The sequence below is a fragment of the Sebastes umbrosus genome, chromosome 8, assembly GCF_015220745.1.
Source record: "Sebastes umbrosus isolate fSebUmb1 chromosome 8, fSebUmb1.pri, whole genome shotgun sequence".
NCBI lineage: Eukaryota > Metazoa > Chordata > Actinopteri > Perciformes > Sebastidae > Sebastes > Sebastes umbrosus.
In genome coordinates, this window is record NC_051276.1 from 19,488,583 (window position 1) to 19,505,311 (window position 16,729).

At 39.3% G+C, this 16,729-nt stretch overlaps 1 protein-coding gene across 8 annotated transcripts in view; it reads right to left on the reverse strand.

Moving 5' to 3' along the window:
* The window catches only part of mctp1a (multiple C2 domains, transmembrane 1a), a 139,495-nt gene that overhangs the window by 83,381 nt on the left and 39,385 nt on the right, over positions 1 to 16,729 (reverse strand). For all 8 annotated transcript variants that reach the window (XM_037777652.1, XM_037777650.1, XM_037777655.1 and 5 more), the window contains exon 2: positions 3,868 to 3,988. In XM_037777652.1, the coding sequence (XP_037633580.1) occupies positions 3,868 to 3,988 (121 nt within the window). The remainder of the gene's footprint in view (positions 1 to 3,867; positions 3,989 to 16,729) is intronic.

The window sequence follows — 16,729 nt, forward strand, 5'->3', positions numbered from 1 at the left end:
CCTCTTCCTGCAGTTAAAATTCAATACAATATCATCAGAGGCAGGTCAAAATGAAGAGGCAGGATTAACTACACCATCAGGTTAGATGTTTGTTCTGTACGAGCTGTATCTTATTAAAACAAATGTGAAATACATCCATCTACTTCATTCATCCATATCCAATGCTTATTTTTGTCATCTTGTCTTAATATTAAAACCATGACAAGTGTTGGCTGTTTCTCCTGGCGACAAATTGTAAAATGATTTGTGCAGGCTAGAGAGAGACTGATGACAATGCCAGCTAGTTATTGTGGTTTTATCAACAACAAAAATCCTCCCAAATGGCTCTTGTTTGTTTAACACCAGACAAGTGAGCGAGTGATATCTCCTTACTCCTATCAGGCAGTCTGCTGAGGATGAGAGGTTTGTGGCCTGTGATGGCTCAGCTAGATAACAAGCAGAGAATAAACAGATGCCTATATGGTCAAAGGCTATCCTGAAGATAGATGCATATACAAATTATACATGCATATTCACACACACACTTTGTGTGTGTGCAGTAAAGACTGCACTAAAAGACTTTCAATTTTAACTCAAAGATAACATGTTTAATTGTTAAGGAAATAAGGGAAGGCGAAAAATATTGCTCATGTAGAAGCAAATGATTCTGCACAGTGTGAGAAATGTGTCACAGCTGTCGGTGTTCTCACTCAGTAAAAGCTACAGTAGGGTGAAATACAGTATAATACCATCATAAGGTGACACATAGTGCAGGCATTGACATGACATACTGGAAGACAAATATATCATTATACAAATATCTATGTCCCATGTCCCCCCTCTGCCGTCAGCACTGAACACTCACAGCCTTAAGTTGACAGGACCTGCATGCTCAGGTACATGAGCTTAAAATGCTTTATAAAATAAGAAATGATGATGAAAATCAATTTTGGAAGATGTTACTGTATCATGCTATCATAGGTCAACAACATACAGCGCTTGCAGTTGAGCTACTGTATATTCATGAAAACCTGTTTTTAGTATTGCTTTATGGTTATAGAAAGTGACCGTAAAGGTGCTCAAAAAAGCCTGAGAAGGGACAACAACACTGAGTCTTTTGAAACGAGGTGTCATATCTGTGAGTCTGAAAACGTACACACCAGGGGTGCATTTGGTTCAAAATTAAATGTTTGCTTCTGGACATCGTCTCCTCTCAAACTGAGGAGGAAATCCCCAGATTTGTATAAAAAAAAGGGCAGTAATATCCTCCTTTTCAGTAAAGGTATAAAATGCTTGCTTCCAGCATGAAGTGTATCCCACAATGTCACATGGCATGGGAAAGGTTAGTTGCTGTAATGGAAAGAAACGATGATGTCTACAGATGTTAGATGATGTGTGAAATTAAAATGTAAGGTTAAAGTTAGTGAATATTCTGCTTTACACTGTCAGTTCATTCACAAACCTGCATTATGGACAGGTTGTAGTCAAAAAAGTAGAAAAGCTTAATCATTCCAACAAAAAAATAGATAAAGAGACATCAGCTCTATTTAATTAGATTAAGCTTTTGGAAAGCAGAACAGAGAGTGGTCTGGCACAATTTGATTTACTGATCCTCCACTGTCTGTCTTTAAAAGCACATTATTTCTATGCACTTTTACAGGGGTCCTTACTTGCATCTCCTCAGACATCTTGTTATAGCGACAGATCCTTTAATTGACTGTGAAGGCTGTTCCATTTCAACTTGCCCTTGTTCACTCGCTCAGGCACAGAAAGGTTCCTCGTCACTGAGGCACCCCTCCCTCTTTTGTGTCTGGCTTGTCAACCTTGTCTCTGGGTGCATACATCATTTTGATACATGGACCAGAGCTGCGGTGTCAGACTACCTGTGTAAAGTCAAGTCCAGTCAAGCCTCCCTTTAAGGTTTGGTTGTAAATCCCAGCATTCTTTAATATATCCGACTCATATAGCACTTGACTGAAAATCAGACACCAGCCAATTAGTTTGATGCCACACTAGTTTAAAGAGATATTGTAATGAAGTGATGGACATGCCTGTCTGCATGTTGAGGTGTTACTTTGGTGTTTCAGCTCATTTATTTTTAGTTTCACTTCCAGGTTCACTGGATATGAATATGAAATTCCACAATGCAGAGGTTTTTCTGAAAAGATGTTTCCTAAAAATGTTTTGCGGCGAAACTGGAAACCATCTGTATCATTTATAATTCATGTCTGGGATTTTAGTGAATCAATAGGCACCAGAACTAAATTGCTTCTCCCAGAAAACTACTTTTATTCGACCAGCCAGCTCTTTTCTGACAAGGGAGCCTAGACTGATTGGTTAATGGAAATCCCACCAATCCTAAATCTGTCTTCTGCGATTTATTCTTCGCCTGTGGTATGACAGCAGCAACATGTGAATGTCCTGACAGTACGTGTCAAGATTTGGGATCAACTGCTGTACATATTAGTAGTTAGAAGAAGCCCCTCTCTGAACACGGTTTGACAAAACATGTGTTACAACGCTGATTGTTATTAAGACATTATTGCTCATATTAAATTCAATCCACTAAAATTCTCGCTTATTTGACTGAGTCTCAGTCTCTCCGTCTCTATAATGAGCTGTCTTGATGGACTTAGGACAGAACAGGTGAGCTCTGCGCCTCACTGCTCATTATCCAGGCGGACAGGTAGTCAGGAAAAATGTACGGGAGGGAACAGGGCAGCTTATTCGGATGTGTTGTCATGGTGACTGCCACAACCGTTAATTAGACCCCTGCATCCGTCACTATCCCAAACCAATGTCTGTGAGACTTTACAAGAAAATCTCTGGCCTTGCTAGTTTTTCCACAGTGGGCAGAAGGCTATCTATCCTGCACTTAAAATCACAATCACTCCAGAGAAGCAGAAAAATACTGTTTAGCAGAGGGGTTTAATATGAGATAATATCTTTCAGAACGGTGCAAAGCTTAGATAAACTCTATTTCTTCCCACAATGGGAGAAACGGGTACATGCAATGAATTGAACAACTTGAAATAGCACTACAAAAACATGCCCTCTCCTGCTCCACTGACCGCTGTCTACCATTAGGAAGTACCACTCAGCCTTCCTTTGGGTCTCTTAACTTTGGTTCTTTAAAGTTACTAAATTAATTATGTATCACAAAATGCACGCATGTTGTGTGAGAGTATAGTTTGCATACAACAATAAACAATACTGTATAGTCTAGCACTAAAAGCCTTGTTCACACTGCCTATCACACTGGGGTAGAGAAGTGAAAGACTTTGATTTATTCATGTTACACAAAGTAACCAGGAGATCATAGTATCAACCGTCTTGGCTCCAAATGTGACAATGTTCTAGCTTAAGCCAAAGCTGAATTCTGTTCATGCCTAGATGCACGGGAAATGTGCCGCATCATTCCTAGTAATTCCATCTCACTTCACACATGGAAAATGGAGCGAGCTGTGAGGACGAGATGTGTGATTTAATCAAACCCTACATGAGGAGAGAGAGAAGAGAGGGAGGGAAGCGTGAGAAAAAAAGAATAGAGGTGAAAAGAGGACGAAAAATAGTGCCAAAAGAAATATTACTCTGACAAAAACAGGCGTATATTAAAATGTGAGGAGACACCTAAAGATAGCGGACGAATAGAGGATATAACAACAATGAAAGCACAAGACAGTTGAGTTCTTTGAAGATGGTAGCAGCCTGTGTGCTGGACTGCCTGTGCCAATGACAAAGCAATTGAGAGAAGTGGACAGAGGCCAGGATTGGGTATAGCTTTCATTTGGTGTTGCTAAATAGAGGCTTGATAAAGCTGTCCACCCCGTCTCCACACATAAACCTCAAAGCTGTTGAGGTAACAGGAAGAATAAACCGAGCTCGTACCTGTCCGATCTCGGATGGCCAGGTTGTTCCCTTTCTTCAGGATGATATCTAGCTGGTACATGGCTGGACTAGGAGGCTGAGGCGGGGGCTCTGCATTACTGGGCCCCACTATGTTGATGCCCTGTAGAGAGAGAAGAAGTTGCATCAGTTATACAGGTTTACCAGTACAGTCCAACTTACTCCAGAGTTATAATTTATAAAGGGAATAAAATTAAAAGAACATGAAAAACAATATACCTCTGTTGGGAGAAAGGAGAAATGAAGACTTGCAGTACATACTGCAATATACAACATACAGACTATTTTAAGGGCTTAGCACTAGTTGACCCAACAATGTTTACGCTTCATATGCGCAATCAGCAAGCACATACAAGACATTGGACTCATATACTCAAAAAAATAAGAAAGCTGCCACTTCAAAATGAACATCTTCTTAATAAATCTTTGAAGACTGACTTTCTATATTAAAGCGCAGATAACTTTTGGTATGAATCAGCTAATGGCTTCTGGGGTTGTTGATTGTTCGTGTACAAAATGTAAATGAAGAATTTTACATTTTATATCAAAAGAGAAGAGACTGAAAAAGGTAAACAGAGACATTTCTTGTGCTTTAGAGAGTCAATACATTACATAATATGTGTTAGATGTGTAGTGGGACAACTGCTCCTAGCAAGCATGCAACCTCCTTGGGAAGCTTCTGAGTGTCAGGCTCTTGGATAGGGGTCATCTTTATGGCTGTACATGTCACGCTGTAGCCCTGAGGTCAGTGCTGTACTCCACTTTGACAGGAAGCCCGTTAGCCCGTTAGCAAGCCACATAATGAACCTGGCTATGCTCTGAGATCCACTACAGTTTACTTTCTTTCTCCATCCCTTGCTCATCTTATTCTCATTCTCCAACCTTCATTTCTCTCTCTCCCCCCATTAAATAACCCCTGCATGGGCACTGCTGTCATGTCTGCCCAGCTATCGTACTCTGAGATGAGGCTAAGAATAACTAGAAAAGATGAGAAAAATGCTAGTGGGCCACTGGGAGGCTACTAACAGACTACCAAGGCTAGCATACCCTCACTGGAGAGGAGTAATGCAAATGGAAAAAAGGAGAGAGAAGACCCACGAGGAGACTCCCTTTTAACTCCATCATTGAAATACACACTTACTAATGATGCTGTCATAGCATTTCCTGTAATTGTTAATAACACTGTTTCCCTCCGGAATAATGTTTGACTGCCCTAAAACATAAACTGACCACGGACTATTCTATACTCTACGGAAATCCCTGTAATAACAGTAAAGGATGGATAACTCAACCCAGTCTGTATTTCTATGTGAGGTGATGCCATCAATGTATATATTACAGAGTTTCTATATTGCATGCTAACATAATATGCACAGCAATACGCATTCAACAAGCTATTTTTGGAAGTAGCATGATGGTGTTATGGTGGAAAATGATGGTGTAGCACTGTTCTTCCATTCTTGAGGGACAGCCCTGCACTGAGGCTACAGGTTAATAATAGTGATTATAATTACACTGTGGCCCATGTAGTCCCACTGTATTATAGCGGTTATCTTAAGCTGCACTCAGAAATTCCTAATATAATATCATGTTCTAGGCATGAGGAAATGAATATTGGTAAATATGCCCCTTTGAGACACAAACTACATAAACAAGCTAGCATTTGTAGCAGAGATTGTAGGAGACATACAGTGTTATGCATTTCACTGAAACAGATACTCAAAAGGCAATCCAAAAATAAATTACACTTTGAGGAATATCAATACAGAAAATGGCCTAAAAATAACTGTACATGTTTGCAGTTCAGGCGACAGTATTTCAGTTCACTGGCAGCCCGGTGACACTTGCCGAAGGGTATTATTACAGCTGTCTCCACATTACCAGCGATAATTACTTATTAATTCATCAGACCTATGATTATGAATATCAAAATGTTTTATGTGTAGAGAGTAGTACAGACTACACACAGCAGTATTTCAAACCGAAGCAGCTGGGTGAGAAAAGTGGTGCTATGTAAAGCTTGGAGCTCCCAAATCTCCATGGAAAACCCAATTTAAGCTTCACAGCACCTGCTGTCAAACAGGCAAAAAGAAAAACAGAGGGAACGGGAAATAGAGTCGATCTTTTGGGGGAAAAGGAAAAATAGCAATAAAACAAAACAAAACATGTAATCTGTTAGGTAACAGGTGCACCAGCTCAACAAATATCTGGAGAAATCCAATGTGAGTATTCGGGGACAGACGGAGAGTTAAAGTTGTGTGTTTGGATAGGTTAAACCTGGGGTCAACAGTGCATGTAAGTCTTTAACTGTGTGTGGATACAACCAAGAGGATTGGATAACAGTTGCTGGAGTCTGACCATGTAACATTAAGCCCTTTTGTCTACAAACGTGAGTGACTAACAAATAATGACATAGAGACACACAGATCAACAAAATGTCGAGTCGGGTCACATCATAACACACAGCGATTAAGAAGAAAATGGAAATCCCCAGACACACTCTACCCACAGTAAATGCCAGTGCATGTGGGTTCTTCTCTTCACTGTTGCACATTTATGAAATCTTCAGTACAATGTATTTTTCAGAATGTCAGTATTTATTGTGCGTATGCCGTACAGTACCACTAAGGGCCACAGACACACTGGTTAAAAGCAAATACACACACTGATGCATACAGAGATAATAGGGAGCATGGGATTTGAAATGGATTTGCGGATAGTGCAAGCTCTTTGAGTGAGCGACAGTACACGATAGGATCAATGAAGTCTTTGCTAAAACAAACAACCAGATAAAATAGACAAACAGGCTGCCATGTAAAAACATGTAGAGAAAGAATGAAACAAGCAGTTAAAGACTAGGGTTGCTTTATGTTGCAAATCCACTCATTTGATATGTATTGTGATTTTTAAGTATTGCGATTCAATATTACGATTTACTGCGATTTTTGTTAACTTTAGACCATGGGAAAAAGTTGAATCATACACTTCTAGGGACTTTTACTTTGGAAAATATCTAAATTGATACGGTAAAAATGTTTGATATTCAGCGTGTATGTAGTCAGAGATGTCCTGAAGTCAAATATATCAGTCATTGTCAAGAATTAGTTATTACATTTTTTTCCAGCAACCCAAAAGTCAAAGAATAAAGACATTTCCCCCACAAATTAGTGATATTTTCTTTTTAATTTATATGGGACATGTAATGATTTATACTTCTTCCAATCCAATCAATCTTATTTCCATACTATATGTATTTTGTAAATACAGTTCCCTTTGTAAACACCTTATTTTGAAACCGGACGTAGTCACACGTCTATACTTCCTAACTTCGCCAAGTCTGTCACTAGCTCTCCCGTCAGCTCTGTTCTCTTTATATATTCGTTGTCGGCTCCATCTGGGCCGTTTGAATGCATTTAATATTTACCATACATAAAATGTGAGGGTACAGTTTGTATCTCCGCGGACCCTACACCGTTTTCTACTTTCTCGTTTTGGCTAGCCGTGGCTTTGTTTTGGTATTGTTTTTTGACGGATACGGAACGGATATGACGTTACTCAGACTACAACAATAAAAGTGATAACTTCCTTCTACCTCCGCATAGACTCAAAATAATCAGTTATATTGATTCTGGCATTAACAATGCTATACATTGGTAACTCTACTTTAGATGAAATGTCTATTATTATCTGTCACAATTCTCAACCATCCTGTTCCCCAAGTCCAAACAGTAGACCTCAGCCCTTTGCTCTGCACACTGAGGCTTCAATGGAGGAAGCCACACACTCCAGAGACACAGACTACTAGTACACACACATTCACAGTGACAGAAACGGAGAAGAGGAGACGAGAGGAAGGAAAGAAAAGGCAGCCAAGGTCCATCCAACTCCACCTGCTCTGTGTTTCCCTGTGTGATTCCTTGAAGATGACAGAGAACTAAACAATTGCAACCACAACCTAATTTTCAGTCTCTCTCCAGTCCCAGAGGGCAATAAACATTCTGGCTGACCTTACACATCAACAGACTGTGTATGTCTGTGCTTATTTGGCCTACACTTCATCGCAATTTATTTGCAATGAAAGTATTCAGCTTTGATACACGATGTACACAAAAAAAGCAAGATTACCAGATTTGATTTAAGGTTTCTGAGCACAAAGACAATTTAATTGATGTTTTAAACTAACAATTCTCATTTAAGCTGTGTATAATAAAGATAATCCTAAACTAAAAGAAATACAAGCAAGGTCTGTGTGAGTAAATAACATCCAGCCGCACAATGTAAATACAGGAAAGAAAGGAGTTCCATTACAGCTGCATGAGGCACCGATCCAGTGGGAATCAACTATCAGAGCACTTTAAATTTACATTAAATAATCCCTGGAGAACTACACTGGAAAGTGCTCTGCGTATTTGGATACAAGCCGAAAACCCTTCTGACTGAATCCCAACTGAATGCATTAAAACATCAATCAATGCCAATATCCTTTTCCATTAACTAAATACTACTTTGATGGAAAAAAATGAGTTTGCATTGCATTGCAAATATTGATGCATCCTTCCATCATCTCCAGGGGGCTGTTTGCATGTATATTTGATTGCATGCACAAAGACTTCATGTTTGTATGTGTGTGTGTGTGTGTGTGTGTGTGAATGTGTAGGGTCATCAACAATGAATCAGAGACAGGAAAGCTGATCCTTCATCAATAACTAAGATGGATGATGTATCACACTTCTGAAATGATGATAATAAATATCCAATAGGATATTCCACACCAACAGACTCCAGCCAGACACAATGCATATCATCTGCTGCTTACAGTCCAAGAGGAAGGCCACAAAAGGGTTTAGGATTAGATTATCTGGATATACTGCACGAGCATCAGCTCAGCTCCGGGACACGTTATGAAGCCATAAAAACTACTTCGTCAAACAGACTTGCTTCTATTGACTTCACTCCACCGAACTTTAATTAAAGTTACGCTGTACAAAAAAACTCACAAAGATCCACACACACTATGCCACAGCTTGATCAGAGTAACAGTTTTAGTAGTACAAAATGAAATTCAATACGATAGAAAAACGAACAGCAGGTTTGGTGTTGAGCTAATGAATTTTACAGCCCTGATATCCTTTCACTGACACATTTGTGCAGCAAACTGGAACTGAATCCATGACCTTTTTACCACCACTTTCTGTTCTAATGGGAAACATAAAGTTCCAACCTTTTAGGTCAACATCTTGTTCCCGAATCTCCAGCGTTTATTCACAGTATCAAACTCATAAAAAGGAAACAAATAGCAAGTACAATGTGGCAAATGTCAAGACCTTAGTTGTTCATCTGGCAGCTCAAAATGTTCCATCTCTTTTCAGCATCAAGTGTGGACAAGCACTAGTGGCTCTTCACCAAGGATGTATGAACAATCCGCACATGACACTGGTGCTCCTCTGCTGGGTGGAAATAGCCAGTTGTGAAAGGTAAAACCAATCTCTAAAGAGGAAACTCGGGTAGTGATAAAAAAGTGATAATATTGTAAAAACAAGGAGCTTCTGGGTGTGATCTATTAAATTGTTTATGACTGCTTGTCACTCCCTCCCACCAAATTACAATAGTACCGGAGTACCTGACACATTAGGTACCAAGTACCTGAGAATGAGAGTACTATGTTGCTGGAGGTGGTAGGACTTCACTGTCAGTCAGTTTCCTCTCTGACTTCCTGTGTTGCACTAGTTCTGTAGATCTTTGAGCATGAGATAAGACATATTTAGAAAGTTTGAATTAGGACAAGACTTATCCTTGTTCAGGAGAATCGAGTTAACATCTAAACTTGCTCAAATAGTAGTTCCGTCTGTTAATAATTCAGCCATGACACAGAAAATACTTTGAATTAATTTTCTTATCAGCACTTAAACCCCCCAGAGTTAATGGGGTTAGTGACATTATTTTTAAAGTTGTACTATGTGACTTTACTGTGCCATTGTTGAAGTCTTTCAGCAGAGCCCCTGCAGTTTAAGCTTGACTGCTGCTTGAAAGAAGTGAAACGGCCTACTGGGAGATTTTTGAAAGAAAGCTGAAAGTTCATGTTTCGCAATTTCATGGCTAAGTTAACAGCTGCTTAGAAAACTTTCCTTTTGGGATATCAACCAGAGTCATATATTTCTTATCTTGGATTATATGTCATGACAGTGGTGTCTTTATGGAGGAGGAGGCCTGTATTTAGCCCTGGGCACTGTGTGGAGCCAGACTCGTTTCTCAGCGAGATGGCAGGTAATTTCCAGCTCTACACCTCCGTTCCTGCATAACAATAACCTGTTCCTGCTTTGCTCATTAATAAGGACATCGTGACAGTTCTCCTTTTGTTAGTAGGGATGCCACTTCCTGCTACCTAACATAAAAACCTATATTTGTCTCTGCTCTCTGACCATCCGCTTTTCTGTCCAAGAATCCTGTCATCTTTATAGTTCTTTTTATTTACCGTTACCTACTGCCTTACTGTAGGTTGAAACACTTCGGAGGAAAAACTGAATGTCCTTAAATGACGAGTGATAGTTAGTTTGCTTAAGTGAGGTCCATAAGGCTGGACCAGATTAACCCATGCACAGTACGACAGGCAGTGAGAGACCACAGAGCATCTTTTTAGAAAATGAAGGTCAGAAAAAAGATCCATTAATGGATTGATTTGAGATTCTTTGTATTAATAATGAATGGAGGCTTATTTGCAAGACATGACTAATTATTTTTTACACCTCAGCCAGATGAAATGTGACTTGCTCCTGTGCTTCATTTCTTAGTGAAGAACAAATGTGAACAAATTCATCCACTTAGTCCATTTCATTCAATATCATCCCCCAGCTCCTCGAAGCCATAACCTGAGTAGTTTAGTAATGATCTGGAATCTGATTTCCCTGCCCCAGCTGAAAGAAACTGCTGTGCTAGTACTGTACATTAATCAAACCACATTATGAGGCTCTAAGTAAATGTGGCTCTTTAATATAACTAAAATTGATCTCATAATGGGAGCTGTGTAATTCAATCGATTCAACAATTTAAGTGATTCCACAAAGCGGCGCTAAAATAATCATTCAAATGAGCAAAAAGCGAACATGCACACAAACACAAAGATGCACTTTGGTGAAGCACATTGTGTTCTGGGTGACTTGAGGTGTGCAAAACAAAACAGAAACAGGTATGCTACCTTATTTGTTCTAAAGTTCTATAACAAATCAATGATCTCTGTATGTTCCACACTGACCTGAGGAAATATCTATACTTGGTTTCAAATCTGTCTGAATACAAAAACAGTATAGATTGCAGCACTGCTGTAAGGCAGTAACAGTAACACAACATCTAATCAATTCATTCAACACAGACAAAGTTACAGTTATTAAGAACTCCAGCTAAAACCTGAGTGTATTAACTTACGGTTCATCAAACACCATCATCCAATAATCTTACAGCAGTGGTCTGGAGGCTATTTCACAAAAGCAGAATTAAGAAATCCAGGATAACAGAAAATGCAAGGCTTGACCTATAGTCTAGTCAGTGCATCCTGGCTTTATACGTATCATATTGGCCGAGACAGGTTGAGGACAGGACAAGTGGAAAATCCCTGCTTAATCCGCTATCTAGGTTTTGTGAAATAGCCCCCCGGTGTCTTATTCAAGGATATAATACTTGACACGTGGCTGTTGATGGATGCACTTTAACTGTGGTGTTCGCTGACACCTAGATAGATGATCATGACCCTGCTAACCACTAGATTATGCTGCCAAGCCACGCTGGCAGGAAGATGCAGTTTTATCTCTCAGGGTCATGTGTTTAAAAGTAAAATCTGTTGGTATTTCAATGACTCTGGCCCCCAACTTGTAATTAATGACTTGATAAATATATGAATGGAAACATAAGTGTGCTTTAATAAATGCAACTGAACCTGCAAACAGGAAAACACACAGGTAGAAAATTATTAATTAATAGTAAGACAAGAAGGAAACTGAAATTGAAATGCACTTCACAGAGCATATGTCTATCAGGGAGGTTAGAAAAACTGGCACATACTACTGAAGTCTGTATCTCGTCTACTCTTTGAGAGTTTGTTTCCTTTAGGGCATGGATCTCGCGCTTACAGCAGGCAAAAACATAAGACGCTGGATGAGTGTTGCTACGCAACTGCAAAAAAAACAACTCAAAAATCAAATGAACTTCACCGTTAGAGATGAAACATATCCCCTTATTTTCCGCGATGAACACAAAAATAGTATATAATGTGAGCTGAGAAAAGCAAACATAAAGGTAGGCTGAGCATAACCCAGTTGTGATATTTCACAGCGATCCCATTATTTTTGCTTTATGGATTCTTTTTTCAACCACAGAGACTATTAACAAGATTTGCCTGCACAGGATATGCAGCCATCCATCTAACAGATAGTTCTAGGATCCAAAGATAAAACCATGCAAGCATATTATAGCAACATATGCAACACCTACACACAGATACATTCACACATTATGCATATGCACACACTAACACACAGGCACTAAAACAGCAGGAGATAGCTAGGCAGAAACCATCGGTTTTAATGCCATTACACTGATAAAAAAAAAAACCCACTTATAATTTGTAATGAACACCAGCCAATACTGACCCAATCTACTCCCCATGGGTGTGGTGCTTTGCCATTTCTACCCTTAGCCTCTGACATACCCACTAAATAAAACATGAGCAGGCGCATAAATGTATGAACACACATGCAGTGCATATACGCTTGTGAACACAGACACATAAGGATAGGAAGGCTCTTGAGGTCTGTCAGTGTCAGTGACGTCTATTGAATTGCCAGAAACGTATCTTTCATGTACTCGGCTCTAATTATAGGACATATGGGGGAGGCGAATAGTGGAGAAGACGAGATTCAGGCTGAGGTTGTTTCCAGCTGTATGTTACAGTACAGTGAGTACAACACTACAGTACATGTCTCCCTCAAGACTCTGAAAGTTTGTACTGAAGTGAAGTAACAGCGAGATATTTACTATGAGATCCATGCAGCCACTTTTAGTTCTTTTGGCCTCTCTTTCTTGTGTATTTTGAAAATAACTCCTGGCCAACAGAACCAGCATAGACAAAATATAACCCAACATAGCAATCTTGTCTCATACACCGTTCGAGTGATACCTACAAAAAGTAATGCACTGTAATCCGTGTATAGCCCACAAAAAGAGCGGCAAACGCCGCGTAGGGAGGAGGTCGGGGTGGATAGGTGGGTCAAAAAACACCAGACTTTCTCCCAGGAGGCCGGCGTTCGTGTCCGGTGTGAAACCAGAAGTCGTTGATTTGTCACGTAAGTTACGTACTTAAGTAACGCCACTTACGGAGTTATTTTAAGCCAAACTATGATCTTCTCCTAAACCTAACTGAGTAGTTTTCTTGCCTAAACCTAAGGAAGTTGTTGTCTGTGAAGGCAGAAGTTTATTTTGAAAAGACTGTATGCATATAACGAGTGGAAATTGACACGTGTTGCTGGACATTCGTAGGAAAACGAATGAAAAAGGAGGAATAACTTTTCCGTAAGATATTATACGAACCGTTGTATGAGAATTCAATGAACATAGTCTATAAGCAGCACGGGGGGAAACAAAAATCTGTTGTTACTGTGACTTTATAGTACATGGAAATATTCATATAATCCTTAAGAAATTAAAATATAAATTGAATTATCCTAAATGAATAAAACAAAAAAAAAACTTGAAAGCAATGTGTGCTAGAGAATGTAAGCATCAACATATTTAAAAATATCACTCGTTTTGAAATTTACCTCAAAACATCAAAAAAAAATTGTTCAATTTATCATCGACCTCTTTAAAAAGTCTGACCGCAATAAATGAATTGAGTACCATCATACAGTAAACTCACATAAATGTTGCACTTACAAGCCTTAGTCACTGATGGTAAAGTGGTTTGTCAGCGACTCAATAAAGTCGTGACTTCATCAATGATTACTGATTCTTTATTATTAGTCTCTCTTTTCATCAAATTGTCTACTCTTTCCTCCTCTCTTTTACTTTCATTTTCTCTCCACTCTCAGTAGACCATTTGACCGTATCAAAAAACCAAACCACTTTTCCACTGCCATGTCTGGGAGTCAATATTATATTAAAAAACAAATATTGGCACTATATTATATTTCCTGTGCAAACCGATGATAAAGATAAATATGCACATACCGGTAGTTCTCGTTCTCATCACACAGTGGCAGTCTCAAAGCCTTGAAAAATGTTCTCCATTAAACTTCCCTCAGCCAAATAAGCTGTTCCATTAAATACCACTATCTCAGGGCCATTACTGATTCTCTCTTCTCCTGAGTAGGTGCAGCCTCCTTGTGTATAATGTGACAGTACAGGGCTCAGGCAGGTAGACAGCCAACAGCCACTCGGCTAGATAATGAGGTATCTTTGGTGTCTTCTTTTCCTAATAACAGTCTAGCAGTGCACTGTACAAAGAGCAGGCTTCTTCACTTTCTCCCACAGTATAGCAGCTTAGATAAAGCCGGTCTCAGACTGGGGTAATGAGTCTCTTGATGCAGCAGGTATAATAATGTCCTGCTGAGAAACAGCTGAAACACTTACTAATGTGTTTGAATAGATGACAGTTAAAACCCTGATAAGTAGATGAGTCAACAGTGACAAACTATATTAACACCTTAAAGTATCTGCCAGACTTCACATTAAAAATCGTGAATACTGAATCTGTCAAAGGGGGAAAAAGATCATTTATTAATTTGCATGTGCTGCAGAAATCTTTATTTACAATACACTCACATTTACCTGTGAATGTCACTGCTTTCCCTGAGACGGATGCAGATGTCAATTTGCATTCTTGCGCTCCTATCCAATTATCCTTATGCTACTGTAATAGATGGTTTAACAGCCCAGATGGTGATATTTCACGGTATATCAGTTGTTCATGATCACAAAACAGAAACCCAATGATGGAGAGTCACAGAGATGGAAAGCAATGACATGATCAAAAAGTACAATGACACGGTGAATAAGAAGGAAATAAAATAGTTCATTTGTTCAATGTCAGTTCAAGAAAAATCCAACTATCTCCCATATTTTTCATAGTTGTAATCCATAACATTCTGCACATTGTTGCTGAGAGGACTTGAAATGAGGTCTGGGCTGCAACTAACGTTTTTGGCACTTTCAGCTGGACAAATTGGCTGCTATCCAGAGCTAAAAGAAGCAGAAGTACAACCACAGTATTGGCACTCCCCATGATGTTGACAAATATGATACAAGTAAATGTGATAACGTGAAAGAATAGGGAAGTGAACCCCACAACTTGTTGGTACAAACCAAAATGTGTCCATAGCACACAGAGTATTCAAAACTGTCATGTCACAAAATCTGGCAGGGAATGCTTGCTCAGATACGTGCACCATTTTACTTAGTCAGGATTTTATTTAGGTTAAGTTCTTGTAGAGCCGCTTGTGTACTTGAGTCAGATATATCAGCGCTTCCAGAAAAATACAAGACTCCTGGTGGTAATTATCATTTGGATTGAACATACCATAAATTCCACTATGCTAAATGAACTTTTAATTTCGAATTGTCTGGCGTATCATTCTGCAACATTGTTTTTACACCTAGCGTCACACTGGAGTGCAGTTACAGCAGGCAGTAATGCTTTAACACAGTGCTCTTTAAATAGGTTTATTGTCGACATGGTCCGCTTTTGGTATAGGTAGCATATAATGTGAGCAAGGCAGATGTCTTTAACTTGTCTGCGCACATAATGCATTTTAAACTCTGACTTGGCAAAACCAACCCTCCATTCTTGACCTGTAGACCAGTTTTTGATCGACTTCTCTTACAGTCATCAACATGCATCCATCCATGACTGCAGTTTATACATCAGTGATGCAAAAGACTAGGAGATTAATGAACACCCAGAGGGCTCCTAATTAAATAATGGCTCTTCTGGAATTGTCATTAAACTCCCAAACATTAATCTCTTCTTTTTTTTTTACCAAGAACAAGCAGCTGGCATTAATCTGGCAGACGTGAGCCCCATTGAGTCGAGCACACTGACTCGACGAGGAAAGAATAATAACTACTGTAGATCAACTATAAGTGACTACACAGTGAGTACAAAGTGAAAATACGTTTTAGTAAAGTCTTTAACAAAAGATGCACAGCGGTGAAGCCTAAATCAACACATCAATCACCATCAATTCTCATGGTGTTCGTGATTATCACAGACAAGACTTCCTCTCCTGTCTGCTATTATTAAAGGTAACCTGCAGTGACACATCTTGATGAGAAGAACAACCCTCACGGTAGTCTCTCATTCATGCTGTGGTCAGAAACCACAGTTGTGACCCCTAACCCACTTAAAAAAGGACTTTAATGTGTATGTGCAGACTGTCAGGTAGTCAACCTGCACATCCATGAGTATTTTGGGGACAAAGACAGAGGACCAACTGAGGACAGAAGTCTCTGAGCTGACTTGTGTTTCTTATCTGTCTCCTTTGACATCCAGTTCAGGGCAGCAGGAGTGCTGCATACATTCATGTCAAAGCACATTATGACATCCCCAGAGTTATCCAACCCAGAGGACAATGTTGAGCTTACTGCCGGTAGACAAACAAGGAATCTTTCATTGCCTTAAGACATAATGCTGGAACTGTATTTATGTATGTTTACACATACATACTGTGGCTAAACACTAAATTAAGCATAATTATGAAAAAAAGATGTATTGGATCATGTACAATATAGTCCCTGATATAAGTATGATGATAATCTGAAATGCAGCCTGTACTATTATGTTATCTTGTGTTCCATTTGC